The sequence below is a fragment of the Molossus molossus genome, unplaced genomic scaffold (assembly GCF_014108415.1).
Source record: "Molossus molossus isolate mMolMol1 unplaced genomic scaffold, mMolMol1.p scaffold_m16_p_3, whole genome shotgun sequence".
Taxonomy (NCBI): Eukaryota; Metazoa; Chordata; class Mammalia; order Chiroptera; family Molossidae; genus Molossus; species Molossus molossus.
The window spans coordinates 117,672,641-117,699,772 of NW_023425366.1; the positions used below are offsets into that span (position 1 = coordinate 117,672,641).

Below are 27,132 nucleotides of genomic sequence, written 5' to 3' on the forward strand. Positions count from 1 at the left end.
AGAAATATCGATCAGAGCCCTGCCGGTATGGCTCAGTGGGTTGAGCATCATCCCCTGGACTGAGAGGTCCCAGTTCAATTCCTGGTCTGGGCACATGCCCGGGTTGCAGGCTCAATTCCCAGCGGGGGGCGTGCAGGAGGTGACCGATCCATGTTTCTCTCTCACTTCGATGTTTCCGTCTTTCTCTCTAAAATATCAATAAAAACATATTTAAAATAAAAAAAAAAAGGAAATATCAATGAGAGAGAACATCAATTGGCCACCTTCTGCATGCCCCTCACTGGGGATTTGGCCCACAACCTGGGCACGTGCCCTGACCTGGAATCGAACTGGTGACCTCTTGGTGCGTGGGTCAACACTCAACCACTGAGCCATACCAGCTGGGCTAGAGGTCTATTTTTTAAAAAATTGGGCAACCAATGCAATGAACCTAGGCTTGTTGAAAATGAAATCAGTAACTAAGGCTCTGCAGGCCCCATCCCCAGCCAGCACCAAGACCTCTGCTTTCCTGACCCCAGTTCCTTAAGCCCCAGAAAGGACAAGCATTTGAAGAACACAGGGTCAACTTAGGCCACTTTCCTACATTGTAACTCCCTCTGTCCCATCCTCAATTGACACTCCCCCCCACCCCCGCCAGATCAGCAGGTTAGGTTTAGGCCAAGGAGGGAACAGTGAGGTTCTCAGGGTGGCAGGGAATCACAGCTACACCCCAACCTGCTCTAAATCCCAGGTTAGTAAAGGAAGAAAATGAGAAAACTGGCTTGCCCACCCACTCTCCTCCCCTCAGCCACCCCAGACAACAGCCTCACATCCCTGATCGCTGAGATTCTGAGGTGCCCGTGGGGCTCCCAGTAACTTCAACAGCCCCTAGGAGATTACTGCAGAGGCCAGAGCCCAGGAGAGGTGGCAGGCATTGGCCCCACCACCTGCTCTGTGTTAGCCAGCCGAGCTGCTCCCCTCAGCTTGTCCCTGGGGTGCGTGTGACCCCTCTCCTTTCCAGATCATTCGTGGCTGGGAACCAGTCCTCCTGCCAGAGAGGAATCCATTCCAGGAGGCTCCTTCTCCCCCATTCTGGGAGGAAGGATGCCTACACCAGCTTCTTGCCTTCAAAGAAGCTCTTGAGATGTCACAAGTGCCAGACACTGATGGCTACGAGGATGAGGGTCTGCAGAATGGACCACGAGAGCACCTGCTGGTTGTGCTCTGGCTGGTCTGCCGGAAGCGCTCCTCTCACCTCCGCTGGTAGTTTTGCTCTTTCTAGATCTGCTCCACTTGCTCCACCAGCTGTTGCACTGATAGCTGCAACTCACTCAACTTGTCTTTGGCAGAAATTTCTGCATAGTCATTGCAGTGTTCACCCACCTGAATGTCAGATGAACTCTCAACATGCCTCCAGCAAAAAGGGAGAACTTGGTGGAATTCGAGTGACGGTAGATCTGATGCTCCTCAGGGGTGTGGGATGTGAAAGTGAACCTGCTTTCAGAGCCATACTACCAGGCCAGAGTGACCTTGTCTTCTGGGTCTTTCACCTCTACGAACATGCCAAGCCCAGGGGTGGCCGGCTGGTACTCCTCCTCCTACTTGTCATAAAGCTATGTCCAGTGATTTCCTATAACCATGGTCTTGTCTGGAACCTCCTCAATAAAACACCTCTTCCCTTCTCCCTGATATGGAAGTAGAGTGCGCCTCAGTGGGAACCAAACAAGGTATCTTTAAATCAAATGCGTTTAACCCTTTAAGCAGTGTTGGGCTCACCAGGGTTCTGTGGCTTTCTCTGACCTTTCAGCCTGTGCTGTTTCTCTGTCTCTATGCCTCCGCACAGTCCTTCATCCCTTTGCCTGAAATGCTGCTGCTTATTTTTGCCTGATAGTGTTCACTTGGACTGCTGGGAAAAGTCATGGGTTTGTGAGTCAGGCAGATCTGGATTCCAGTGAAGGCGATTCCATTTCTTGTCAGTGATGTCGAAGTGGTCCCTTCAGCTCTCTGAGCCTCGGTCTTCTCTTTGTGAAATGGTGACGTGTCTTTCAAAGAGCAAAAATTCTTGATTTTTATCACATCCCATGTATCAGTTTGTTCTTCTTTTTTTTTTTTAATCCTCACCCGAGGATATTTTTCTGTTTATCATCAGATAGAGTGGGAGGGAGAAAGAGAAACATCGACATGAGAGAGACACATCGATTGGTTGCCTCCCACACGACCCCGACCAGGGCCGGGGACAAACTGCAACTGAGGTAAGTGTCCTTGGCCAGAATCGAACCTGTGACTCATTGGTCCACAGGCCGACGCGCTACTGCTGAGCCAAACCGGCCAGGGCTGTTTGTTCTTTTATGAATTATGCTTCTGGTGTCATACCTAAGAATTCCTTTTCTAATCCAAGGTCACAAGATTTCTTCCTGTTTTCTTCTAAAAGTATAATAGTTTTAGGTTTTACATTTAGACCCATTTTGTGCTATTTAAAAAAATATGTTGCAAAATATGGAACAAATGTAGATGTTTACATGTGGATGTCCAGCTGTTCCAGCACCATTTGTTGAAAAGACTGTTCTTTCTCCGCTGAATTGCCTTTGCTCCTTTTTCTGAAAATCAATTGACCAATGTGTGTGAATTGATTTCTAGACTAAGTTCTGTTCCATTTGGTAACTGGTCAGTGCTCTTCAAATTGATCTATAGGTTGCCCTGGCTGATTTGGCTCAGCAGTTAGAGTATCAGCCTGCAGTCCAGAGACCCGGGTTCGGTTCCCACTAAGGGCGCGTACCTCGGATGCAGTTTGTCCCCGGCCCTGGTTGGTTGTGCGGGTGGCAGACACTCAATGTGTCCCTTTCACGTCGATGTTCTCTCTCTCTCTCTTCCTTTCTCTCCTTCCCACTCTATCTGAACAAAAAATGGAAAAATGTCCTCGTGTGAGGATAGAAATAAATAAATTGATCTATAAGTTAGTTGTAATGCCAGTTAAAACCCAAAGAGGCTTTTTATGGAAGTGCAAAGTAACTAGAATAGTTAAAATAAGTTCGAAAAAGAAGATCAAAGTCGAAGGATTCACACTACCTGATTTCAAGACGTAGTAGGAAGCCATGGTGATCAAGACAGTGTGGTTTTAGTGAAAGGACAGACACACAGATCAATGGAACAGAACGTAGTCTAGAAATCAATTCACACACATTGGTCAATTGATTTTCAGAAAAAGGAGCAAAGGCAATTCAGCGGAGAAAGAACAGTCTTTTCAACAAATGGTGCTGGAACAGCTGGACATCCACATATAAACATCTACATTTGTTCCATATTTTGCAACATATTTTTTTAAATAGCACAAAATGGGTCTAAATGTAAAACCTAAAACTATTATACTTTTAGAAGAAAACAGGAAGAAATCTTGTGACCTTGGATTAGAAAAGGAATTCTTAGGTATGACACCAGAAGCATAATTCATAAAAGAACAAACAGCCCTGGCCAGTTTGGCTCAGCGGTAGCGCATCGGCCTGTGGACCAATGAGTCACAGGTTCGATTCTGGCCAAGGACACTTACCTCAGTTGCAGTTTGTCCCCAGCCCTGGTCGGGGTCATGTGGGAGGCAACCAATCGATGTGTCTCTCTCATGTTGATGTTTCTCTTACTCCCTGCCACTCTATCTGATGATAAACAGAAAAATATCCTCGGGTGAGGATGAAAAAAAAAAAGGAACCAAGTGATACATGGGATGTGATAAAAATTAAGAATTTTTGCTCTTTGAAAGACACTTAAGTGGATAAAAAGACAAGTGACAAACTGGGAGAAAATATTTACAAAGATATGGCTGAAAAAAGGCTGTACCAGCATATATAAGAATTCTCTAAACTCAGTAAAAGAAAACCCATAAAAAATGGACAAAAGCTTTCCACAGGAATGTTAGCAAAGATGAGGATGACACGAACATGGAAACAGTAATAGGAAGACACCAGTTAAAACCATAATGAGACGTCACTACACACCTATAAGAATGACCAAAATTTAAAAGAAAGATTGACCATACCAAGTGCAGGCAAGGATGTGGAGGAACTGGTGGTGGGAACATAAAATGATACAATCATCTTCAAAAAAAGTTAAAGAGACACCCACGATGTGACCCAACTGTTCCACTCCAAGGTATTTACCCCAGAGAAATGAAAGCATATGTTCATACATTTAATTGTACATGAATGTTTATAGCAGCTAATTGGTAATAGCCAAAATTTGGAAACAACTTAAATGTCTCTCAATATGTGAATTGATAGCAGATTGTGGTACAGTAAGTCCTTACTTATCAATAGTTTCTGTGACTTTAAGCGAAATGACATAATGAAACCAGTTTTACCATAGGCTGTGTGTGTGTGTGTATGTGTGTGTGAGTGTGTGTGTGTGAGAGAGACAGAGAGAGAGAGAGAGAGAAAGAGAGAGAGAGAGAGAGAGAGAGAGAGAACACTGACTGGATATTTTATTACATAAAGAAATTAATTAGAGGCCCCGGCCATGGTGGGGAGCTGGCTAGAAACGATGGGGTGTATTTTCTCGCAGACTGGGGACCTGATTCGGACTGGGGTATTGAAGGAGAAGCCCCTCTGGTTTATATATAATGACTTTAGGGTGCCAGTCTTCCGAAGGCCCTGCTTGTGAAACGGCAGAGCCAAAGGACATCTTCTATCACGTGGATCGGATTCCAGTACCATAAGCTAATTGATATAAACAAGAGTTAAGTTCCTGTGGCATCTCTCATCAACGTTATAAGGAAATGACGTTGAATGAAACAACATTATTCGAGGATGTGCTGTATATCCACACAATGGAATACTAAGAATAACGGTATTGATACATGCTACAACATGAATAAAGCTCAAAATAATTGTGCTGAGTGAAAGAAGCCAGATAAAAAGGAATCATACAGGCAAGATTCCATTTATATAAAAAATTTAGGAAATGCAAACTAGTAGCAGTGACCAAAGATCAGTGGTTGCCTGGTTAGGGATAAAGGGAAGGGACGAAAGGAAACTTTGAGAGTGAGGAAACTGTTATTTTGATTGTATCTGATTAGACGTCAATAAAGCTGTTTTAGAGTAAAGCACCCAGAAGATACCTAATTGATTCTTGTTCCTTTCCAAGGTGCTGACTGCTATCCTCACAATGACACCCTCCCGCAGACGAGACAAGCCAGTGTCTGCTTTCCCTGGGCTTTATAGAACTGGCTCTTTGGCTGTCACATGCCCTTAGGAAAATTGCATCAAATAGCACATCGAGGAGGTGACAGAAGGTTTTGGAACCCCTGCGCCACTGGAAATGGATCTCTGTCTCTCCACCCTCTGACTTACATCACATCGTCAGAGGCATCTCTTAGCTCCCCACCCCCCATCTACATTCTGTCTCTTCCAGAGGTCTGGGAAGGCTAAGCTCCTAGCCACTGACCTCAAAGGTCAGACATTGAGGGTTTTCCTTAACCACTTAGGGCTTTCTTTACTCTCCTGACCTTAGGGGAGAGGCTGAAATATATGTCTGTGGTTCTCAGATAGGGCCCTTGTTGCTTGGCCCTACAAACTCCCTTGTTCAGAAAACTGAGACATGTCAAGGTCATTGACTTGCTGCAGACTTTGGATCAGGTTAGTGCAAATACTGGGAAGACTCAGGTCCCAGACCTAACTCAAGGGACTTCCCACTTTCCCCCCTGCTACCCCGCCTGTGACCCACATCATGTGACCCCAGGGCTACTCGGGGAGAGATGGGCCCCGCCTTCTAGGGCCTGGCAGCTGGCATAGCAGGGGCAGAGCAAGCCTCTCAGCTCGCAGGGTCGGGTCGGCGCTGCTTCCCCATCACGCCCGCCCAGTTGCCCTAGTGACTGTGTGACCCTTCTCCCCGCCCGCGCTGCCACCAGCCCTATAAATAGAGGCGAGGAGCAGCTGGGCTCTCTTGGCAGTCACCATGAGGGCGCTGGTTCTGCTCTGCTGCTTTGTGGCGTCGCTCCTGCTCCCAGGACAAGCAGGTATGACCCCACCCCTGTGGGCCAAGCCAGACTTTGCTTCTGTCTGTGGTGTGGGGGGCTCGGGTAGTGGTTGGAGAATGAGGCCTCTGTGATTCCTGGGGCTGATGGCTGGTGTCATCCTGTACCCATTCTTTCTCCCCTGGGGTCCAGGAGAAAGAACTGGGTGTGGAGAGAACCTGAGAGCATTCAGGGGCTTCTCGGGGAGGCCAGAGGAAGCAGAAGGAGTAAACCGAGAGGTACAGGAGGGAGTGAGGCCTGAGCTAGGGGCCAGAGAGAAGGTCTGGCCAGTAGGTGCTGGGGAAGAGGACCTCAAAAGTCAAGACTAGAGGAGCCTCTTAGACAAACAAGAGAACCCTATCTTGGAGCAGGAGGGGCTCCTGGATATCACTGAGTTGACCCTTTTCCCTGCTGGAGATCTGGCAGGGGGCCTGGCTTTGCATGATCGAGGACAGAGGACCACAGCAGGCAGAGTTGGGGGCCATCTGGGGAGCAGCGGAATGAAGTGGGGGTCAGTTTGGGTTGGGATTGGACATAGAGTTGAGAATTAGGTTGGAGACTGAATCGGACTGTGTTCAGAAAAGGAACAGGAGTGTTCTGGAGTAGGACTGGGCTTGGCTGAGGCTTTGTTAGGAGTGGCTGGGGGCCTATGTGCCGTGGTTTTTCTTTGACATCTCAGCACTGTGTGGCATAAGGGCTCTGGTTACAGCATGGGGGTTATTTATAGGCGTGGAGGGGATACCAGAGCATTTTGCCTCCTCTCTGTTCCCAAGATTCCTGGGGCTGGGTTTCCCTTGGGGATATTTTGGGGTGCTCTGGGGACCCCCCCATGTATCCAGGACTCTGCTTTGTCTTTTTATGACTCTGCAGTCTTCTTCTGCACAGGGAACCATGGGGGCCAGAGCCCTAGCCTTTCTGATCTTTGAGGTTCTGCTTTTTGAGGCCCCAGTCCCAGCCAGGGGAGCAGATGGCAGCGGCAGCAGAAGCCATTACCTCGGGAGTTAGAGACCAGGTGGGGGGCTCCAGCTTCGCATGTGCTGCTGGGCCCTGCCCTTGTCTGCCCTTGAGTTAATTTGGGCTCCATGGGGCTGCAGTGGCCGGAGTGTCGAGGATTCCAAGCGGCTGTCAGGTGGCTAAGTATGGAAACAGCCGTGTAATTGGATCCTGAGGCCCCAGCCACTGCCACCCTCTCCCCTTTGCAGCCCCTCCCCTGCTCCGCCCAGCCCAGCTGCCACCTCCCTCTGCTTCCACACATCAGGCCCAGGAGCTTGTAGCCTTTTAGGGACATCCTTTATCATCTTTCCTCCCAACATCCTTTATCTTTCCTCCCAACGAGGGGAACTGGACATCTGGAATGTTCCACAGGCCTTGCGGGGAATCTTGCTGGGGGAAAGGAGGCAGTCAGGTGCTTTGTGCAAAGATCCTCTCTGCATTCTCCTTCCTTCCTGGACTCTGAGGTGTGCCCTGGCCTGGCTTCCAGGGAGGGTTGTCTACCAGCGAGCAAGGTTCCCTCCCTCCTCTCCCTGCTCACACTTGGGCTGTGGTTCTTACCCATGTGGATTTGACCACTACATCAGTTGTAGGTTGTATACCCCAAAAGATGGCTTCCTTCTGCACCCACTGGGAGGTTCCAACCATAAGGGTGGCTTCCCCCCACCCCCATGATGACAGTCTTTCCGACTGGTTGATTTTCTCCCAGAATCATGCCACCTGCCCACAGGCAGCAGCTTTACTGTTGGACTTCTCACCTCACCATGGGGTCCTCATTTCCAGGTCCACGTGCTTGCTCCTTTCTGGGTGGCAGGTGTTCTCTTCACCCTCCCGTTCCTGCCTCCCGAGGGGAACCCTACAGAGTTGTTCTTCCTTCTTTTGTCCTCACATTGCTCCCATGGCCCCCGGTACTGGGACGATGGGCTCCACAGCTTCCTCTTCTCATTCCCAAGCAGGGAATCAAGCACCCCTCCAGATGCCAGGACATAGATGGAGCCACCAGACCCCCTGACCCCAGTCCTTTGTAACTACAAGGATCCTCCTCTTTGTCTCGGCGACAGGCTTGCTCAGCGACAGGGGAAAGCAACCTTGAATTGATTTACTCGTCTCCTCATTTTCTGGGTAAGGGAGCAAAAGCCAGAGGAATGAAGGGACGTGTGAGTTAGTGACAGGCACACCCAGGCTAGGGCGTCTTGCCCTACCTGGGAGCGTCCATCTTCCCTTGCTCTTCCTGAACTCTGCCTGTTAGAGGTGGTGGGGAAGCTGCCCGAGGGTAGCTTCTCCCCTCAGGATGCAGGACTAGAATGATGCTGTCAGTTCTTTGACTTCTTGGCGGGTAAGGTCGGATGGGGGTGCTGAGAAAACATTTCTTTGGGTTTAAGCCATTGGCATTTGTTAGGCTGAATTTAGGACATCTTTGCTTCTTGCCTACAGGATGCGGAGACAGATTGGGGACAGACGGGTGTGTGTTCTGAGTTTGTGCATCCCTGTCCTCTGGCCTCGCCCCGGTTGCAGATGTGCAAGTCTGCTCTGGCCCTCACTCTAAAGTCCCGATGGTGAGAGGCTGGTGCATGCTGGGTGGACCCACCCCTCCCCGAGAGCCGAGGGTGCATGGTGACCACCAGGAAGCATGCCCTCCCTAGACCTCTTCGTCACCCACCTCAGGCTGGTGATTTCTGGAAAGAAGTCATTTCCTCAACAAGGCTGTGTGCCACAGCAGCTGTGACCCACCATGGGGAGGGCTGCTGCAGCAAATGAGCTTGGAGTCCTGGGGAAAGAACAGACCCCAAAGACTTGCCAGGCCCTGCAATCTGTGTCCCCAGCAGGCTCCCGATCCTAGCTCAGTGCACCTGAGTAAGCCTCTAGGGAGCATCCAGTCCACCAGCTCCCTTGCTGAGTCTGCGAGGTTTCGGTCCGGGATCTGCTAATGCATGCATCCTCCTAGATGTGGATGCCTTGCTTGGGGACCTGTGAAATGGCATTTTGGAAATGCTGATTTTGCCCCTTGTCTGAATGTGACAGTGAAGGTCACACAGCTAGTTCATAGCAGGGCCAGGGCTGGAATTTAGGTTCCCTCACTTGTCGTCCAGTGCTTTTGGCCACTTATACCCTCAGAAGGAGGTCCCCATGAGGCCATTTGCATCCACCTGGCTATTTGGTGCTCGCTTAGGTGTGGTGGGCTGGGATGGAGCCCAGTCCCTATGGACACAGGAGGGAAGACAGCTGCTCCTCCTCTGACCCAGTCTGAGGGGCTGAGGGCAGGGTCTAGGTGCTGTGCCTCCAGGCCTGGGACAAGGGTGGTGGCTGGGGGCATGGGAGGGGGTGGGGTCTGCTACTCTGGGATGCTGGCCTTAGCCTTATGTCTTGAGCACCTTCCCTGCTCCAAATCCAAATCCAGACCCACTGATGGCACAGCACCTTCATTTCAATATTGCTGGAGTACATGAAGCCATCCATTCAAACACCTTGCCACCCTTCACCATTCATTCAGTTATCCCAGATTTACTACATACCTACTATTTTTTAGGCGTGGTCCTGGGAGAATTCAGAAGGGCCTCTTGTCCTTGGCAAGCTTACAGTTCAGTAGGGGAAACAGGGCGTCTTCTACCTTGGGGACTGTACATGCGAAAATCAGACCCACGGAGGTGTCGCAGAGAGGAGCAGGCGAATAGAAGTGGGATGCCGGGGACTGGGGAGGTTATTTTTAACCAAGTGGGTCAGGAAATGTGTTACAGAGGAGGGGACGTTTGAACTGGGTCTTGAAGAAAGTAGATTCAGACATGAAAAGATGGAAGAAAGAGAATTCCATGTCAGGGAACAGGGTGCGCAAACTCCTGGAGTCAGGAACGGATGGAGCTCTGGGGAGAATCAGGGAAGGACACGTGGTTCTGCCTGGGATTAGGGAAGGCAGAGAGGAGTCTGGGTCGCGGGACTCTCTCTGGAAGGCTAGGGTGGGGCCAAAGTGTGAAGGGCCTTGAGTACTGGGCTGAGGACAGGGGTTTTGCTCTGTGAGTGGTGGGTTACCACTGAGGGCTTTGGAAGGACCCATCTGGCAGTTGTTTGTAGGGGGGAGTAGAATGAGGGGAGACTGATTAGACAACCATGTCAGACATGCAAGTGTGAGGGTGTGAGCTCGGGCGGGCGAGAGAGCGGGAATGGAGCGGAGGGAAGATCCAACAGAGCTGGGTCAGAGTCACTGCTCAGCTTGGGACCTGGGTGGGAAGGAGTCCTCGTGGATTTAGTATAGATCACGTGATCTCACCAGAAAAGCAAATCTGGAACATAAGAGAAAAGAACAGATTTTAAAAGTTTAGTTTGAGTCGTTTTATTTATTTATTTATTTTGTTAGTCCTCACCCGAGGACATTTTTCCATTAACTGTTTATTTTAAAAAAATTGTTTTTTCTTTATTGATTTTAGAAAGAGAGGAATGGAGAGGGAGAGAGAGATAGAAACATCAATGAGAGAACTTCGATTGGCCGCCTCCTGCATACCCCCCACTGGGGATCTGGCCCACAACCTGGGCATGTGCCCTGACTGGGAATCGAACCAGCAACCTCTTGGTGCATGGGTCGATGCTCAACCACTGAGCCACACCGGCCGGGCTCCATTGACTTTTTATTTTATTTATTTATTTATTTATCCTCACTTGAGGGCATTTTTCAATTTTTTGTTCAGGTAGAGTGGGAGGGAGAGAGAGGAAGAGAGAGAGAGAAACATCGACGCGAAAAGGACACATCGAGTGGCTGCCACCCACACGACCCAACCAGGGCCGGGGACAAACTGCAACCGAGGTACGTGCCCTTAGCGGGAACCGAACCTGGGTCTCTCTGGACCGCAGGCCAGTGCTCTAGCCACTGAGCACCGGCCAGGGCTCCATTAACTTTTTGGATAGAGAGGAAGGGAGGGAGGGAGAGAGAGAAAGAGAGAGAGATTTGAGAGAGACACATTGACTGATTGTCTCCCGCATGACCCCAACCGGGTCAGGGATCGAACCTGCAGCCCAGGTACATGCCCTTGACCAGGATACGAACCCGAGACCCTTTGGTCCAAGGGCCGATGCTCTAACCACTGAGCAAAACTGGTCAGGGCAGTTTGGGTCATTTTTTAAAAAATTATTTTTATTAATTTATTTTTGTTACAGATGTTTCTCCTTTTTCCCTCATTGACACCCTCCTCCCAATTTCCCTCCCCACCTCCCTGTCCCCAGCTTTGTTGTCCATGTCCGTTGGTTACGCATACGTGCATATACGTTCTGTGGTTTATCTCTTCTCTCCCCCTCATCCCCTCTTCTGAGGGTTGTCGCAGTTTGGGTCAGTTTGAATTTCAGGTGCCAGCTGGAGATGTTTAGTTAGAAAGCTGGGATTGGAGCTGAGGAGGGAAATCAGGCCCAGGGATCCAGAATGAGATTCGTTTAGGTAAGGGGGTGCGGCTGTGAGACTGCCGAGGGGGCTGTGGATTTGGGGAGCGGGGAAGGAAGAAGAGAAACAGACTTCAGGGACAGACAGTGACCTGGAAGCCAAGGGAAAGGATGCTTCCTAGATGCTGAGGAAGGGGAGTGGATGCCTTTGACATACAGGCGGTCACTGACAGGTTATGAGAGGCCATGCGAGTTTGGTGAGGATGTGGAGGGGGCAGCAGATTCTGAAGGTGAGACTTGTTTTTAATCCTCACCGGAGGGCATTTTTCCATTGATTTTTAGATAGAGTAGAAGGGAAGGAGAGGAAGGGAAGGAGAGGGAGTGAGGGAGAGGGGGAGAGAGAGAAAGAGAGAGAGAGAGAGAGAGAAGAGAGAGAGAGAAACATCGATGTGAGAGACACATTGATTGGTTGCCTCTTGCACGACCCGGATCAGGGCCAGGGATCAAACCTGCAACCGAGGTATGTGCCCTTGACCAGGAATTAAACCCATGACTCTTTGGTCTGTGGGCCGTCTTTCTAACCACTAAGCCAAACCATCCAAAGCAGAAGGTGAGACTTTTAACATTGAATTTGGGAGAAATAGAGGGCAGTAAAAATGAATGGGGGTGGGTGAGTCTGTGGAGGTGGAGAATTTGCTTTTTAACACTAGAGAAGACCAAGTGTGTCTGTGGGCCAACGGGGACGGGTGAGGAAGTGACTGAGACACCAGATATGTGAGGAGGACGAACGAGGTCAGAGGTAGCTCTTCGGGACATGTGCCACAGCACTGGGGAGACCTCAGAGGGATGCCACAAACTCGAGGTAAACTCAGTAGCCCTGGTACCAGCCAGGGAGCCAAACCAGTAGGCTCCTGGTCTACCCTGGGGACTGCTAGAGAGGGTCTGGAGGGCCACAGAGGGGAGGGGACCGGACTGATCCTTCCAAGAACCCTGTAGAGTGAAAAGGGAGCCGGTTGCTCTGAGTTGTCAGGTATTGAACGCAGGGCCAAGATCAGAGCCTGGTTCCCAGTGCTGGAGAAACACTGGGCAGAGCCCAAAAGACCTGAGGTCTGGAGATGAAGTCGGTGAGTCAGCAGTTTAGTCACAGTGAATGTTGTCTTGCTGGTGGTGAGCCTGGCCCTCGAGCTGGGTGCTGCAGAGAAGAGGACAAAGGCATCTCAGGCATTCATTCAGCAAACGTCCACTGGGCCTGCGGTGGGTAAAGCACTGGGTTTGGGCTTCATCCGATTGGTAACTTCAGTGGAAGGTGGCGTAGAGGCACCTGGCCCTGGTTTCCTGGGTGACGACCTCGGTTCTCCTTCCTTGTGGAATGGAAACTGCCCAGACTCAGGTTCCCTCCTAGGTCTTTTCTTGGCTGTAAGCCTCCGCTCTCCAGCCCCCCCACCGCCCCCCATGGCCCATTGACATGGCTCATTTTGGGATGAGAGGACTGAACGAGAAGAGCAAGTTGAGTCGATGGGATGGCTTGTGTTCTCGTACCACCTGCTCTGGGGGTTCAGGCCCCTCAAAGACTGCTTACCCGCCTTCTCATGGGCCTTCCAAGGCTTGAAAGCTAGAAGTCTGTCTTCAGATTCCCACATCAGCCCTGTTGGGTCCTTTTTTCCCTCTTGGTGGTTCCCTTCCCTTCCTCCACACTGGCCCCACTTTGTCCCTCCTCCTAAGACATGCCATGAGCAAAGACCCTGAACTCATTCTAATGAGGGCCAATGGCTCAACTCGTAGATTGTCACTTTTCCAAATTACTCTTTGTTTTAAAGGAGTCAGAAGATTTTAGCTCAAGGAATGCATATCTAACGTGGAATTTCTCATTGCTTTGGTGGGCAAGGTCTTACCCAAAGTCCCTAATGACAGCACTGAGGCAGTAAATAGTCCACTCCACCGGAGCACAGAGGGGCTGAGCTATGCAGTGGGGCTTTCTCTACCTGGTTCTTAAAGAGTGAGTGAAGGAGTGAATGAATGAACTGGAGCCATGGTGGGCACAGCTGTAGGCCTGCCAAACTGGACTTGCCCAGTGCTCTGGAGGCCACAAGCTTCTCTGCTCACCCCCCACCCTGGTCTGCTCAGCAGGAGGCAAAGGGGACAGCATAATTTGACAAATAGGATGGGTCAGATTTAGCTGAGTTTTTGGAGGGATTTTCCTGGTCTGTGTCGCCTGTACTATTGTTTTTCTCTGGGATCAGGAAGTTCTTTCCCATTACTGTTTCAACTCATACCTCTCTACCCCCAAAGGTGGTTTTTTTGCTCAGAAGCAAGGTCCCAAGCACCCCTTTGCCCAAGAGACTTGCCTGGGCTTGTCACTGTCTCGTCCTCCCTCACAGAGGTCTCCGGAGAAGGAGCAGCCCAGCCTCAGGGTGGGGGGCTTGGGCGGCAGAATCAGCTCCTGCCTTCTCAATTCCCCAGCTGCTCGGAGTTCAGCCATTCACACCCTCATGGGGCCGATAGCAACCTCCTCTCCCCCGACCTCCAGCTCTTCCCTAGCTGCTGTAACAGGCAGGTGGCCCCACGCTGCCCAGGTGGTGCATGTGCTCAGAAGCCTGATTCTGAGGATCATGAGACTGTTGTCATCCTGCCTGGCCGTCCCAGGAGCCTGTTTCCCCTGTGATCGTGTCATTGGGACCACAGGAAAGTATAGTCGCCATGGCTCCATCCAGCTTCAAATCCTGGGGCCCAGAAGGATTTCAGGTGGGACGTTGGCCCAGGTGGGGCAGGGTTCCCAGGCTCATTGCAAAGGGTGTTAAGAGATGACAAGAGGCTTTTTCCTCTGACTCTTGGGTAGACCCCTCTCAAGGTCTTTGTCCTTCCTAATCCTGAGAGTACTTGGTCCTCTAGTCCTCTGTCGACTCAGAGTGCCAAAGGGCACAGAATGAATGTGGGCTGGGAGGGCTCAGGGCAGAGTCCTGGAGACGTGGGAGATGTGGCCGTCCCTCAGGAGCCCAGCCTGGGTTGGGGAACCAGGACGGAGTCAGGACTGGGGTGAGGGGCAGCACATGATCAGCAGGAGGCAGCACAGATTGGGATGCTGCAGGATCTTAGAAGGAAAAGAGTCAGGCTAGTGGATCACACAAGGTAGGTGCTTGAAAGAGAGACAGGAAAGATGAGGAGATGAAGGCCCAGCTCTTCAGCCCGAGGCCACACTGTGCTCCCTGTGAGGTCCTGGCCAGCCACACTGTGCAGGTAGGACCGGGCTATGTTTTTGCCCCAGGAGCTGGCCTTCTATTTGGGGAGATGACACGCACTAAAAAAAATGTAACTAACACCCCAGCAGCTCTGGTTGGAATTCAGAGGAGGGCTGGAAGGTCAGCCTCGTGGAGGGGCAGGGTTCCCACTGGACTGGGTGGAAGGGGACGATCACTGGACTGTCAGCTCCAAGAGGACAGGGGCTGTGTGTTTGTTTAATTTACTCACTGCTGCGTCACCAATATTTAGCACAGGCTTGGCTCGTTGAAGGCTCTTAACAATGTAGATGAATGAATAGATGATTTGTGCAGGCAGAGCTGGAAGAGCATCTGAAATGGGGATCAAAGCCAGGAGTGGGGAAGCTTGGAGCATTGTGCTGGCAGGGACAGGATGAGACCAGCTCTGGCTAGAATGTGGGGCTCCTGTTCGGGGCAGATCAAACTACCCTGATGGGCTGGGGCCCTTTGCAAAGGGCCTTGAATGTCGAGCCAAGTGGCTCTCTTCCTAGGACCTCAGCATACCTAGCCTGTTCCCCTTGTGGCTAGCCCCTCCCCCTTCTCCTCCCTCCTAGATATTTTTGGATCCTTCTAGAGCAGAGACTATATTCTGATCTCAAACAGGTGCAAGCAAAGTCTGGCCTGGAGTTCTGGGCCTGAAGGAAGTGGTTGTACTGAGAGCTCAGCCCAGAACCATGCCAGGGGACAGCCCTGGGGTTTGGGAGCCCCCTCCCCACTGCCACCTGGTTGCTGCCAAAACTGCAGCCCCTGGTCCTCCTCCAAGTGGCCATTCTGTTAGAACCTCAGCCAGCTGTGTTGTCTCCCATAGAATTTTCCCTAGATGGCAATAGGTAAAGACTTGACGAAGCTGTTGCCTTGGAAACTGTCTCTGGTGTGCATCTGATTCCACAGCTGCCTTCCCTGGGCACCTGTATCCACCAGAGAGGCTTCAGGCCACTTTGGCGGTTACTTATTTATTTTTTTCTTGCATTTCTTCCTACCCTTTATTCCAAGCGTTAGGTTTTAGAAGATCACTCATTTCTCTAGCTTATCCCAGGAGGTCAAGACACCAGGAGTACTCCCTGGGATCTGGGGAGGCATCTGGAAAAATTGGAGAAGGGTCACAGTGCTCACTGTGGCCCGGGGGAGCCCATCTGGCCTCAGGTGCCCAGCAGAGTGAGCTTGGATACAAACTGTGACAGGTGGTGAATCCACCTCTTCCTCCTGTCTTTTCCAGCCTTCGTTTCATTTCGGAGCTGGTGGTTAGGCTGGAGGCCTCTCCACTCAGACCCCCTCACCTGAGGTTGCCCAAAGGGAGCAGCCAGCCAGCCGGGGGTGGGTTGGCAGGCATACTGGGACTCAAGAACAGCAAGTGCTGGCTTTGCCACACACTCGCCACGAAGCCCCTTACCCTCTTTGCACCTGTTTGCTCGCCTGTAAAACGGGATAATAATACTTTGCTCTATTTACAGCATGAGGTTGTTATGTGACTAAGATAAGCAAATGGCTATGGGATGCTTAAAATGTTTTTTGATATCAGATACTTTTTAAGGTTAAAAGGACTGTGACTGTAATTACAGGCTATCACTGCTGTCAGTAGTGCTGCAGCTTGACATCTGCCACCAGTTTCCTCAAATATCATGAAATATGAACAACTGGGGGAATCCATCTACATAGCTGCCCCTTCTCAGGACTGTTAAATCCTCGGGTTTCTCTGTCCTCAAGGAGCTTACAAACCAGGAGGGGAGACAGTCCTCGCTCACGGTATGAGGAGGGAGCCATATAAGGCAGGTGTAATCAGGGGCTAAAAATAAAGAGCCTAAGAGTGCAGAGAAATGGGGAGCAGGTGGGACAGGATGGGGCCTCGGCTGGTGAAGCACCACCTGCTTAGTGTGAGTTGGGTTGAAGATTTTGTAGGGCCAGGCTTAGGTGTTAGTTCCTATATTATTTTCTTGGGTCTGCCTTAATAAATGACCATAAGCCAGGGGACTTAAAAGAACAGAAATTTATTCTCTCGCAGTCTGGAGGCTGGAATTCTGAAATTAAGGTATTGAAGGGTCACGTTCCCTCTGAAGGTTCTAGGGCAGGAGGACACTTCTAGCCTCTTCTAGTTTCTGATAGATCCTGGCAGTCCTTGGCTTGTAGATGTGTCTCTACAGTCTCTGTCCTCATGTGGCCTCTTCTCTGTGTGTCTCTGTGTCCTCTCCTCTTCTTTTTCTCTTTTTAAATCTTTTCATTTTTAAAAAATACGTTTTTATTGATTTTTTTTTTTAGCGAGAAAGGAAGGGAGATAGATACATCGATGTGAGAAACATCAATCGGCTGCCTCTTGCACACTCCCTACTGGGGATTGAACCTGCAACCCAGACGTGTGCCTTGACCCGAAATGGAACCGGAACCTCTCAGTCCATAAGACAATGCTCAATCCACTGAGCCACACTGCCCGGGCCTCTCTTCTTTTTATAAGGACACCAGTCATTGGACTTAGGGCCCACCCTCACCCAGTATGACTTCATTTTAACTAATTACATCTGCACAGAACCCATTTCCAAATAAGGCCACATTCTGAGGTTCTGGATGTCTATGAACCAAATATCATATAAAAAAATTGGGGAGGGGGGAGACATTCTTCATCCATGATGGTTCCTTAGCCTTGCACCCAGACTGTTGAGCATTTGCTGACTCTGAATATATAGCTCTCACCTCTCTCCTGTGTGGTAGTCTTCTACTGGGCATAGATGGCACCTGTTTCCGTGGTCAGCTCTGGTCCCACGTCTGTGCGAATGCCCCAGCAGCTAATTTGGAGCTTTGCTGATACACCCAGGCAAGTGTGTAGAACGAATGGATGGACAGCTGGCTGGGGGCAGAGAATTCCAGGAGCAGCCATCTGCCTAGTGGTGAAGTTGGGGAGGACAGTGGGGAGAAATTGCCAGCTCCCTGTTGGGTGTGCTCAGGTGCAGATCGGGTTGGGGTGGTATGTCCTGAGGGCAGGGTGTTTGGTTCCCCGCTGGTTGTGTGATGGGGAGAGCAGTGGGCTGAGAAACCAGAAACTGAGGCCTGGTGTGCTGTGTGATCTTCGGCCCCGGTCTCTCATGTGCGGCCACCCACCCAGCCCCTCACAGCCTTCTGCTCAGGCACAGTGCACAGTGGGAGGGTCAGCAGAACACAGGTACTTCCTAATGCTCTGCAGAAGCTGGTTGGAAAAAGAACTTCCAAGTGAATCCTCTGTCGAGTCCATGAGAGGTTTGTTATCTTGGCATCGCCGACTTTCTGTGCTCTCCTCTCCTGCAGCAGGAACCCCCAACTGGAAGGGCAGGTCTCTAGGTCTCCTCATGGTGGAATTGGAGGTTCCCGGCCTGGGGTCTGGGTGCTGGGGCAGCTGTGGAAGCTGGGTCTAGAGGAGAACAGGCGTGAGGGGACAGGTGTCAGGGGCTTTCGGCCTTTCTGGAAATGCTCATCAGTGAGTCCACTCTGTGCTCCTTAGCCTGGTGTACCACTCACTCTCCTCTGGCATGTCCTGCCTCCTGACCACGGCCACTGTCCCCTGCACACACTTGGCTTGGCACCTGCAGTCTGCGACCCCAACTGTTCTACCATCTACCCACCCCCAGGAGTGCCTACAATGAGACCTTGGATCCACATCCTTGAGACTGCTCTCTGCTGCCAGGAGTTCTGTCTTCATGCTGCGCCCTTCCCCCTCCAAGTAGATGCTAATATCTTTAAGAGGAGGGTCTTAAATGCAGGAATCCAGTTCATGGTTATGGCAGCAACCTTCTGAGCTGGTGAGGCAGCTACTTCTAACCCTTAGGTCACATCACAGAGAAATAGGCCTGAGCAGGTTAAGTAACTCCGCACCTGGGTACTTCTCTGATTCTGAATCTTGGTCCTGAGTCTCCTCTCTCCTGGGAGGAACTCTTTGCCAGTAAGTTGAGAGAAGGCCTCATATTTTACCATCATCATCCATCTATCCAGTCCAATGGTTGTTCTAGATGCTGAGATACAAAGTCCTCGATAGACAGGAAACCAAATAAGTTGTTTAATGTATTAAATATTTATGGGTGCAGTGGAGAAAAAAAGACTAGGGAAGGGAGATGGGGAAGGTTGGTTGAAAGACAGCATCACCAGGTGGCTGGGGAAGGCCTGGCAGAGGTTTTGGAGAAAGAAAAGAATTAAAGACACGCCAGTGTTGTTGTTTTTAACAGCTTTATTGAGATATAATTCACATACCATATAATTTACCCTTTTAAATTTAATAATATTTAGAATATTATACAATTCAATAGTTTTTATTATATTCACAAATATATACAACCATCAACAAAGTAAATTTTAGAACATTTTCATCATCTCAAAAAGCAACCCTGTACCCACTATAAATCACTTCCTATTTCCCCCTCCCGCCCTCTAGCCCCTGGCAACCACTAATCTCTATAGATTTGCCTATTCTGGGCATTTCATACCAATGGAATCATCAGTATGTGGCTTTGTGACTAGCTTCTTTCACTTAGCACGTCTTCTAGGTTCATCCATGTTGTAGTATGTATCAGAACTTCATTCCTTTTTTATGGCTGAATAATATTCTATTGTATGTATAGACCATGTTTTGTTTATCCATTCATCCTTTTTTTAAAAATATGTTTTTATTGCCTGGCCAGTGTGGCTTGGTGGTTGAGTGTTAACCCATGCACCAAGAGGTTGCTGGTTCAATTTCTGGTCAGGGCACGTCTGGCCAGGTTGTGGGCCCGATCCCCAGTGGGGGGCATGTAGGACGCGACCAATCATTGTTCTCTCTCATTGATGTTTCCATCTCTCTCTCCCTCTCCCTTCCTTTCTCTCTAAAAATCAATAAAGAAAAAAATTTTTTTAAATATGTTTTTATTTCTTAGAGAGAAGAAGGGAGAGAGAGAGATAGAAACATCCACATGAGAGAGAAACATCGATTGGCTGCCTCCTACTGGGGATTGCGCCTGCAACCCAGACATGTGTCCTGACCTGGAATGGAACCAGGACCTCTCAGTCCATGAGATGATGCTCAGTCCACTGAGTCACACCAGCCAGGCATTCATCCTTTGATGGACATGTTTCCATTTTGGCTGTATGAGTGGTGCTGCTGTGAACCTCGGTGTACATGTTCTGATGTGCAGATATGTTTTGGGGAGATTTTATCTTAACATTAGAAATACCTTATACTTTTGTAGGACTCTATGCTTTCACAATTCCAGCACGTCATCTGAACCTCCCACTATCTAGCACGTAGTAGGTACTCCATCAATAGCAGTGAAGGTACAACAGACTTGGAGGTGGGTAGGGAGGGTATTTTTCTTTTCTGTTTTATTACTGATGAAACAGGCATAGAAATGCTCAAGGTCCCGCTGCTGGTTAGGGGAGTAAACTCAGACTCCCAACTCTGTTCTCTTCCTTCCCCAGAGTCAAGGTCCCCAGGGCTGCCCCCCACAGTGCTCCACAGGGCAGCTCTGCCTGACCACCAGGGTTCCATTCCACAGGCAGGTTCTGCGAGGGCCTTCCACCGCTGTCCACTCTTGTCTCTTTGTAATTCCTTCTGGAATATCCCCTTGCAGGGTAGCAAGGTGAGCTAGTCTCCAGACCTGTGATGTCCCTAGAGCTGATGGGCACTAGCCCCTGTTGGCTGCTTTTAGCTTTGGAGATGGACCATAGCCTGGGCCAGGGGGCTGGCGCAGGCCTGGTTCAGCCTCCTATAGGTGGGTTCCACCCTTTGCAACAAGTAGGCCTTTGGGGATGGGTACAGTTTGACTCCTCTGCTCAAGGCCCAAGGACAGTGTTTCCCAGATAATAGCATGTGTGAGAATCACCTGAGTGCTTTTAAAAGGGCAGACCCTGAGTGTGATTATGAGGGCCTGTGGAAGGGACCCAGGAATGGAACGTTTTGAACTAAGCTCCTCTGTAATCTTTTTGCAAATGGCTTTGAGCTATGTCTCGAGAAGGGACAACCCAGGGCAGGAGGCTCATTACTGTCAAGTGCTCTCAGGGCATCCAGCAGATAGTCCTTGTACAGGGACATTTGCCAGGCACATGCTGGACATCCACGATTCCACTGGGGACAAGCCATAGGCACTAGCCTCAGAGACCTTATAATTCATGGGGACACAGGTTAAAAGAAAGGCTGTCATATAGGGTGACAGATGCTGTGAGAACACAGAGCAGAAGCACCTCAGAACTGAGGGGTCAGGGATGCCTCGTAGGGGATGGGCCTCAAAGCTGAGATCTGCTTTGTTACAGCAGCCACAGGAAACTAATACACGGCCAGGTTCAGGCTTCTGTGCAGGGATTTGGGGCTCTTGTCCAGCTTGGCAGTGGGGGACTTTTGCATGTGGCCTGCTGGAGGTCCTCAGATACAGCCTGGCAGTGGCCTCATAGGGCCCTCGGCACTGACCAGGGGATAGCGTCACCCTGGGGATAGCAAGTGCAGAATGTGTACCTGCTCTGGCCCCACCCGCTACCCTGCCCTGGGCTCTAACCTTCCTCTCCCCAGGGAAGCCCCATGGGAACCAATGAGCAGATGCCTGCCCTGGCCTCCTGGCCACCAGGCTGCCAAAGGAAAAAGAAGGTCCCAGGTATTATGAGCCTCACCTGGTTTACTATTGAAGAGACAAGGCCCTAAGTGACTCCAAATCTACCCAGAAGGAAGCTACTCTCAGTTTAATTTCTTGTAATCATTCTCCCTGGGGCTGGGGATGTCCAGAGGGACATGGCCTGTCTTTCACCTGGGAAGGGGTTGATCACAGGCCAGAGGATCAAGGGTCTAGGCCACTTGGAAATACAAACTGGGATCACGTCTGCTTGTAAGGGAGACATGAGATTTTAGAATGTTTCACTATAGAGTGGCCTTTGCCTTTGGCATTTCCCAAGCTCTGGAGTGATAACTGAGGGTAATGGATGGATTTGTTGGAAGGCTCTGAGAGTCTGTCCCATTCACGGAGCAGCAGCCAGGGAGGTGGTCTTCTTTCCTCTTTCTCATGATCCAGACTCTGGAAGGCTCTTCTGGTCCAGCCTTGTGGCCTCTGCTACCCTCAATTCAGATAGCTAAGAGCTGATCTCACGCAGTGCTTAGGAACCACTGATCCTTTGTCTCTTGGTGATAGAGCCTCTCCTTGCATTCTTCCCCAGGTGACACCAGGAGTCCCAAAGACTAATGGAGAATACGGGCTGGCTCAGTGTTGGTGACCTCTGGGAACTTAAACCCATCAGTCCTTCCCTAGGTCTCTGCACAGAAGTCTGTTCAGGGACCCAGCCTGATGACAGAGCTCTCAGCAGGCACTTATGAAGACCATACTTTATAGGGACAACTAGGGGAATGGACAGGTGGTCCCGGGAGTGCTGGGTTCCAGGGACAGGGCAAGGTGTGTGTATAAAGGATTAGGAATGTCAGGAAGAAAAGGAAGCCATGGCTGTTTGGAACCCTGTGTAAAAGACCAGGGTGAGGGTTCTGGAGCCCTTGTGTTTTTGTCTGGTTTTGCCCCCAACTTGCTAGGTGGCTTCCAGCAGGTTCTTTTCCCTCTCTGGGCCTTGGTCTTATCTTTGAAATGAAAAGTTGGGCTAGTTAATTTCTACGTTTTTTTCCCCCCAATTCTAGAAGTCTCTACCAGAAAAATAACTATAGGACTGAATCACAAGCAAGGTTTGGGGTCAGAATGTCTGGACCCAGTGGTTGAGAATGTGGTGAAGCCCTCTGGGAGAGAAGGTGGGAAGACCTGGTGTCTTGGTGCCTGGACAGCAGTTTTTCTGGAAGGGTCGGGGGGTGGGACCACACAGGGTGGAACATTTGCTGTTGCTCCCCAGCCTCTGCCCTTGGCTTGACCTTCTCTGAGCAGACTTGGGGATGGGCAGCCTCTCTGATCTTTTTAGCAGTTGGGTGAGATTTGCTAAGGACGCCACACTGCTGAGTGGGTGTGGGGGAGGCTTGTGCTGCTCACAGGGGTGAAGAGGCGCCCGTGGTTATACAGGCCTGTGTGTTGGGCCTTCTAAGCCATGAGGACCTTCGCTCTGATTTCAGCTGAGCAGGACAAGCAGAGCTCCACGCGGATGTCAGCCGGAGCCACTCTCGCCCTGTCTTCGTGGCGCGGTCAAAGCTCATTCTTGAGGCCCAAGTCAGTTCTGAAGGGTGTATTGTTTTGCTCCCTGTGCTCACTTATCATAAGTACATGAGGCCACACTGGCACCGAGAGTGGCCTCTCTCCTGCTGTGTTGCATTTCTGAGAGTCGTGAAGGGCTCTCAGTTGCTCTGCCTCCAGCCAGGGCCTCTCATCCATTCTCATAGATGTGCCCTGACAAGTGGGTCTGTTTAGATGTCCCCCTGAGTGTGTGTTTGCATTTGGGTGAAGTGCAGGGTCACCTTGCTTCAGTGGCCAGATGGAAGGGGTCTAGGATGTAGAGGGGATAGGGGAACCCCTGTGAGGCTTTAGCAGTCTCTGGGTGAGTCAGAGCTGACTGAAACTGGGAGTCAGTGACTGCAGGAGTTAACTTGGGGCTCAGCAGAACAAGATCTGAGCCTGGGAGTGTTGACAGCTAAGGTCCATTTCTGTCCCAGGACAGCTGGAACCTCATGCAGAGAGCAGGGCTACCCCCAAGGTGCCCACAGCTACTTGTCTGAGCTGCTTCTGGCTGGGAGAAGGGGAGACAGAGCCCCAGACAGAAAGACCTCTCTTGGCCTACTAACTGACCCTTCAGAAGTAGGGGGTCAAAGGAGTAGAGAGGTGAGCCAGCTCGGCTTCTGTCCAAAGCTGGTTCTGTTTTGGCCCACTCAGTGAACTTGGGATTTCGCCTGGCATCTTTGCTCTTCTAGGAAATAATTATTATTGTGCCCGACATTTGTAGAATGCTTTTAAACATCACTTGCTGTTTAAAACACTCTAAAGGGATTGGCGAAGCAGGTGCTATTATTTGCATTTTGTATGGATAAGTGGAATTGGGTGTAGGAAGAGTGAGGAGCAATTCAAGGTCACATTGCTGGTTTGCAAGACAGTAAATGAGCAGGTCCCAGCTCTGCTGACTTTCTACTTACTGCCCCCAGAGAGACCAGTTTGGCTCTGGAAAAGGAAAGCCCTGAGATGTGTTCCTGGGCCAGGCTGGGAAGGTGTCACATCCATTTCTAAGCTTCAGAATCAAGCAGACTACCTCCAGCTTTCCTGGGTTGGGGATGAGGTAGGTCTGAACTCATTGTTCCCTCCACCTGCTAAGCCCATGACAGCTCTGATCTGAACCCAGGGTTGACTGGGACATTAGAGACCAGACTTCTTTGGCTCCCAGTTGGGTCTCTGCTTGCCTGGTGCCCCAAAGTTAAATCATCAACTTCCCAAAGGTCATCCTCACAGATCCCAGAGATCTGTTTCTTTGGGTTGGAGGTCGGAGCAAGTCAGCCACCTGCCTCAGTTTGTCTCAGAATCTAGCCTGAATCTCTCCCTCCTTCCTTTCTTCTCCTGCCCAGCTCAGCTTCTCTGAATGTAGAAAGTATTGCCCAACGATTCCTGCAAGGATTTCTGTTCACTTCAGGCTGATCTCTGGGAATATTGGGTGCTCCAGAGGATGTGCCTTTAATAATTGAGTCACACCTAGTGGTTAGGACTTCACGTTTTGCTTCTTCCAAAGGTATTTGCTTTTTTCCCAATGTTCACTTGCTGTCATGAATCCCCTGGGCGTCAGTGACAAGCCTGTGTATACACAACAGTGGTGGGATTGTAGGCGCTTTCTCTGTATCTCCCAAACCAAGAATACCCAGGAATTAGGGGTGGGACAGGAAGTGATCTGTCAATTCTTTGGGTTTTGTGAGTTGCAATTGTCTTGAAGTCTTAAGTAATCCTTTTAAAGGAAGGTAGGAGAGGGTAGACTGAGAAGTCGCTGTCCTTCTGAGGCTGATGCACCCCCTCTTGTTTTTGGGGGGCAGTGTCCCATTGCCAGAAAAGCTCACAGGACTTGGAGTTGGTGATGAGCTAGATTTAGAACCAGCCTGCTGGTAACTAACCTAACTAGCCCCGTGGCTTTGGGACAATCACTTAGCAGGGTCCTAGGATTCTTATCAGTGAAATCAAACTAGTTGGTCTGTAAGGTGGTCCGTTTTGACCCCAAATTCCACGATCTCTCTGATTGATGCTTTTGTCATTGTACCCTATTTTCTGGGTGAATCATTTTTGAGCTCGAGTCCAGCCAGGGACAAGCTGTCCTGGTGGTATTAGCCTTGACTCTAGGAGCTTAGCCAGGAGGTCAAAGAACCTTCTGAGAGTGACGGCTTTGTTCACTGTACCTTTGTCCTCTTGTCTGGAGGAGAAGAGGTAGAGGCTAGCAGAATGGTGAGAGGGAAGGTTTTGGGGTCCTGGGAGGATGTGGGCAACCCTTGCCTCTTGAAAGTGCTTCCCTTCTAAGGTCCTTTTGGCATTGACATTCGCGAAGCTGTCTGAAGGCTCATCCAAGAAGTGAAAGAACAAGAGACCCTGAGTGGTGAGCATTTACTTTGTAACTAAGGTCAAGAAACAATATGATGCCAGCAGAAGCCACTGACCATTGGCTAGTCCAGGAGTGTTCCGAGATAAGATCTGGAACATGCAAGGGTTGGCCTGCTCGCTCCGGCTCTGTGAACACTGTTTCTGAAGTGCTATCAGCTGCACTTGAGGCACAGCTGATGAGATGTCCAAGTGTGGGCAGAGGACAGCCTGGTGACAGATGTGGGGCTCCCTGGACACCAAACCTGACTCACTGGAACAGATATATTTCCAGGTAGAATTGAAAACTGATCATCCCCCTGGGACTTTATTACTGATGACTCATTTGCATAATTGTGTATGACTACTGGTCAAAGGCATTTTACTTGTGTTTGACTTTGGACTTGATAGTTTCAGTTACATGGATGAAAAGAATAACTTCAGTTGATCCTTAGAAGTATACACTAAGGAGATTCGGACAGGTTGGAATTGAGTTTATATTCTGTTCCACCCAGGTGGAATAAATTCAGTGCCCAGAGGTGGACTCAAAACAGGTCAACAAAGCTCTATTCTGAGTAGACCTCTCTTCTCCTGATCTCAAGACAAACTCGCTGATACTGGTACTGAGGGTGGCTCAGAGTCGTGGTTCTCAAATGTTGGTGTTCGTTAGAATCACCTTGTGAAACACCAGATTCACACTGACCCACCCTGGAGACAGCATCTGTGCTTGGAGAGCTCTCAGGTCTCCGATGCCACCTCCATGTGGGCCAGGGAGCTTTGTTTTGTTTCTTGACCTGTGTTCTCGCCTATTCCTGGAAGGGCTTGTTGAACTAACAACTTGACTCTCCTGTGTCTGCTACCTCATTTCAAGAGAGGTTATAATCTTTGCTTTCTCTGCCTCAGAAGACTGCTAGGAAGATGAAAGAAGAAGAACATGAAATAATTTTGGAAAGTATAAAGTTCTATGTGAAGGCAAGACATCATCTAGCGCAGTGCCTGGCATGTGGTGATTAAAGTGAAAAGATGCTATAAGAGGGGTGCTCCTTGGTATGTTGCAGAAAATGATCAAGAGGAGGCTAGATTTTCTTAACCCTTATTTTCATTGTCTTGATTAGCACTGTCCAATATAAATATAATACAAGCTATATGTGATTTTGTAGTAGCCATTGGTAATCAGTGAGATTTTATATAGCTGCCTTAGCCCTCCGGAGTCTCACAAATGTCCTCTTTCTAGCTAATCCTTCTAGGTGGCTAGTGACCAGATAGTTTGTGATCACATGATCATCTCTATTCCTGGTGTATAGACTGACTGCAATGACAACTGGATTGAGCAAAAAAAAAAAAAAAAGGGATTAAGAGTCAAACTCGGGAGAAACTAAGGCAGTGTGTGGAAGGACTCAACATGTGAAATTCCTTAAATAAAAATGTATTAACTTTAAATAATTGTACCTATGTTACAAATAATAAAAACCCTTTATACTTTTTGTAAAAAAAAAGAGGAAGCTAGAGGAATGTTTAGGGAGTAAGTGGAGGAGACAGGAGCAGTGGTTGTCAACCACCTACCCCTTCCTTAAGCGGTGAGGCAGCCAGTACAGAGTGGGTGACTGAACCAGCCCCTTCATTGTGCTTCACCCCCTAGTAATTTCCATGGGCACCTCTCCATTCATGGGACATGGTTTGCAAACTACTTGGGAGCAGAAAGAACTCTAGACTGAGAGCCATGAATTTGGGCTCGGTCTCAACCCTAACCCTGACCTTGGGCAGGTCTCTAAAGCTCCCTGGCCACATTTGGACCCATGAAGGCCTTTGGCAACTCCAAAGTTATCTACGTCAATGTGAAAAGTGTTTTGGAAGGAGTTAGAAGCTGAGAAAATAATCAGGTGTTTGGTTAGTAGAGGAGAAAGGAACTGAGCCTGTGGCTACTGCTGAGGTTGACCCCCAAAGAAAGGCTGATGGTAGAGGAGGTGTCGGGAGAGAAAGCAGAACTGGTGTGTGCTGTGCTATGTCTGGGGCACCAGCTTCAGGCACACGGGTCTTCCCGTGGTCTCCAGGGCTGAGCTGGGGGCTTGCTATGCATGTACCCTGATGTAAGCATCCAGGCCTGTGTGGGGCTGGGGTGGTG

General features: G+C 49.9%; 1 protein-coding gene and 1 pseudogene across 2 annotated transcripts in view; one reads left to right on the top strand and one right to left on the bottom strand.

Annotated features, from left to right (window-relative positions):
- Positions 1 to 1,087: 1,087 nt before the first annotated feature.
- LOC118642139 lies at positions 1,088 to 3,073 on the bottom strand (annotated as a pseudogene).
- Positions 3,074 to 5,833: 2,760 nt separating this feature from the next.
- The window catches only part of SRL (sarcalumenin), a 42,182-nt gene continuing 20,883 nt past the window's right edge, over positions 5,834 to 27,132 (top strand). Inside the window, exon 1 of one of the 2 annotated variants that reach the window (XM_036280646.1) lies at positions 5,834 to 5,980. In XM_036280646.1, coding sequence (XP_036136539.1) covers positions 5,920 to 5,980 — 61 coding nt within the window. In that variant the 5' untranslated portion in view covers positions 5,834 to 5,919. The remainder of the gene's footprint in view (positions 5,981 to 27,132) is intronic. The other variant, XM_036280647.1, reaches the window with a different exon arrangement.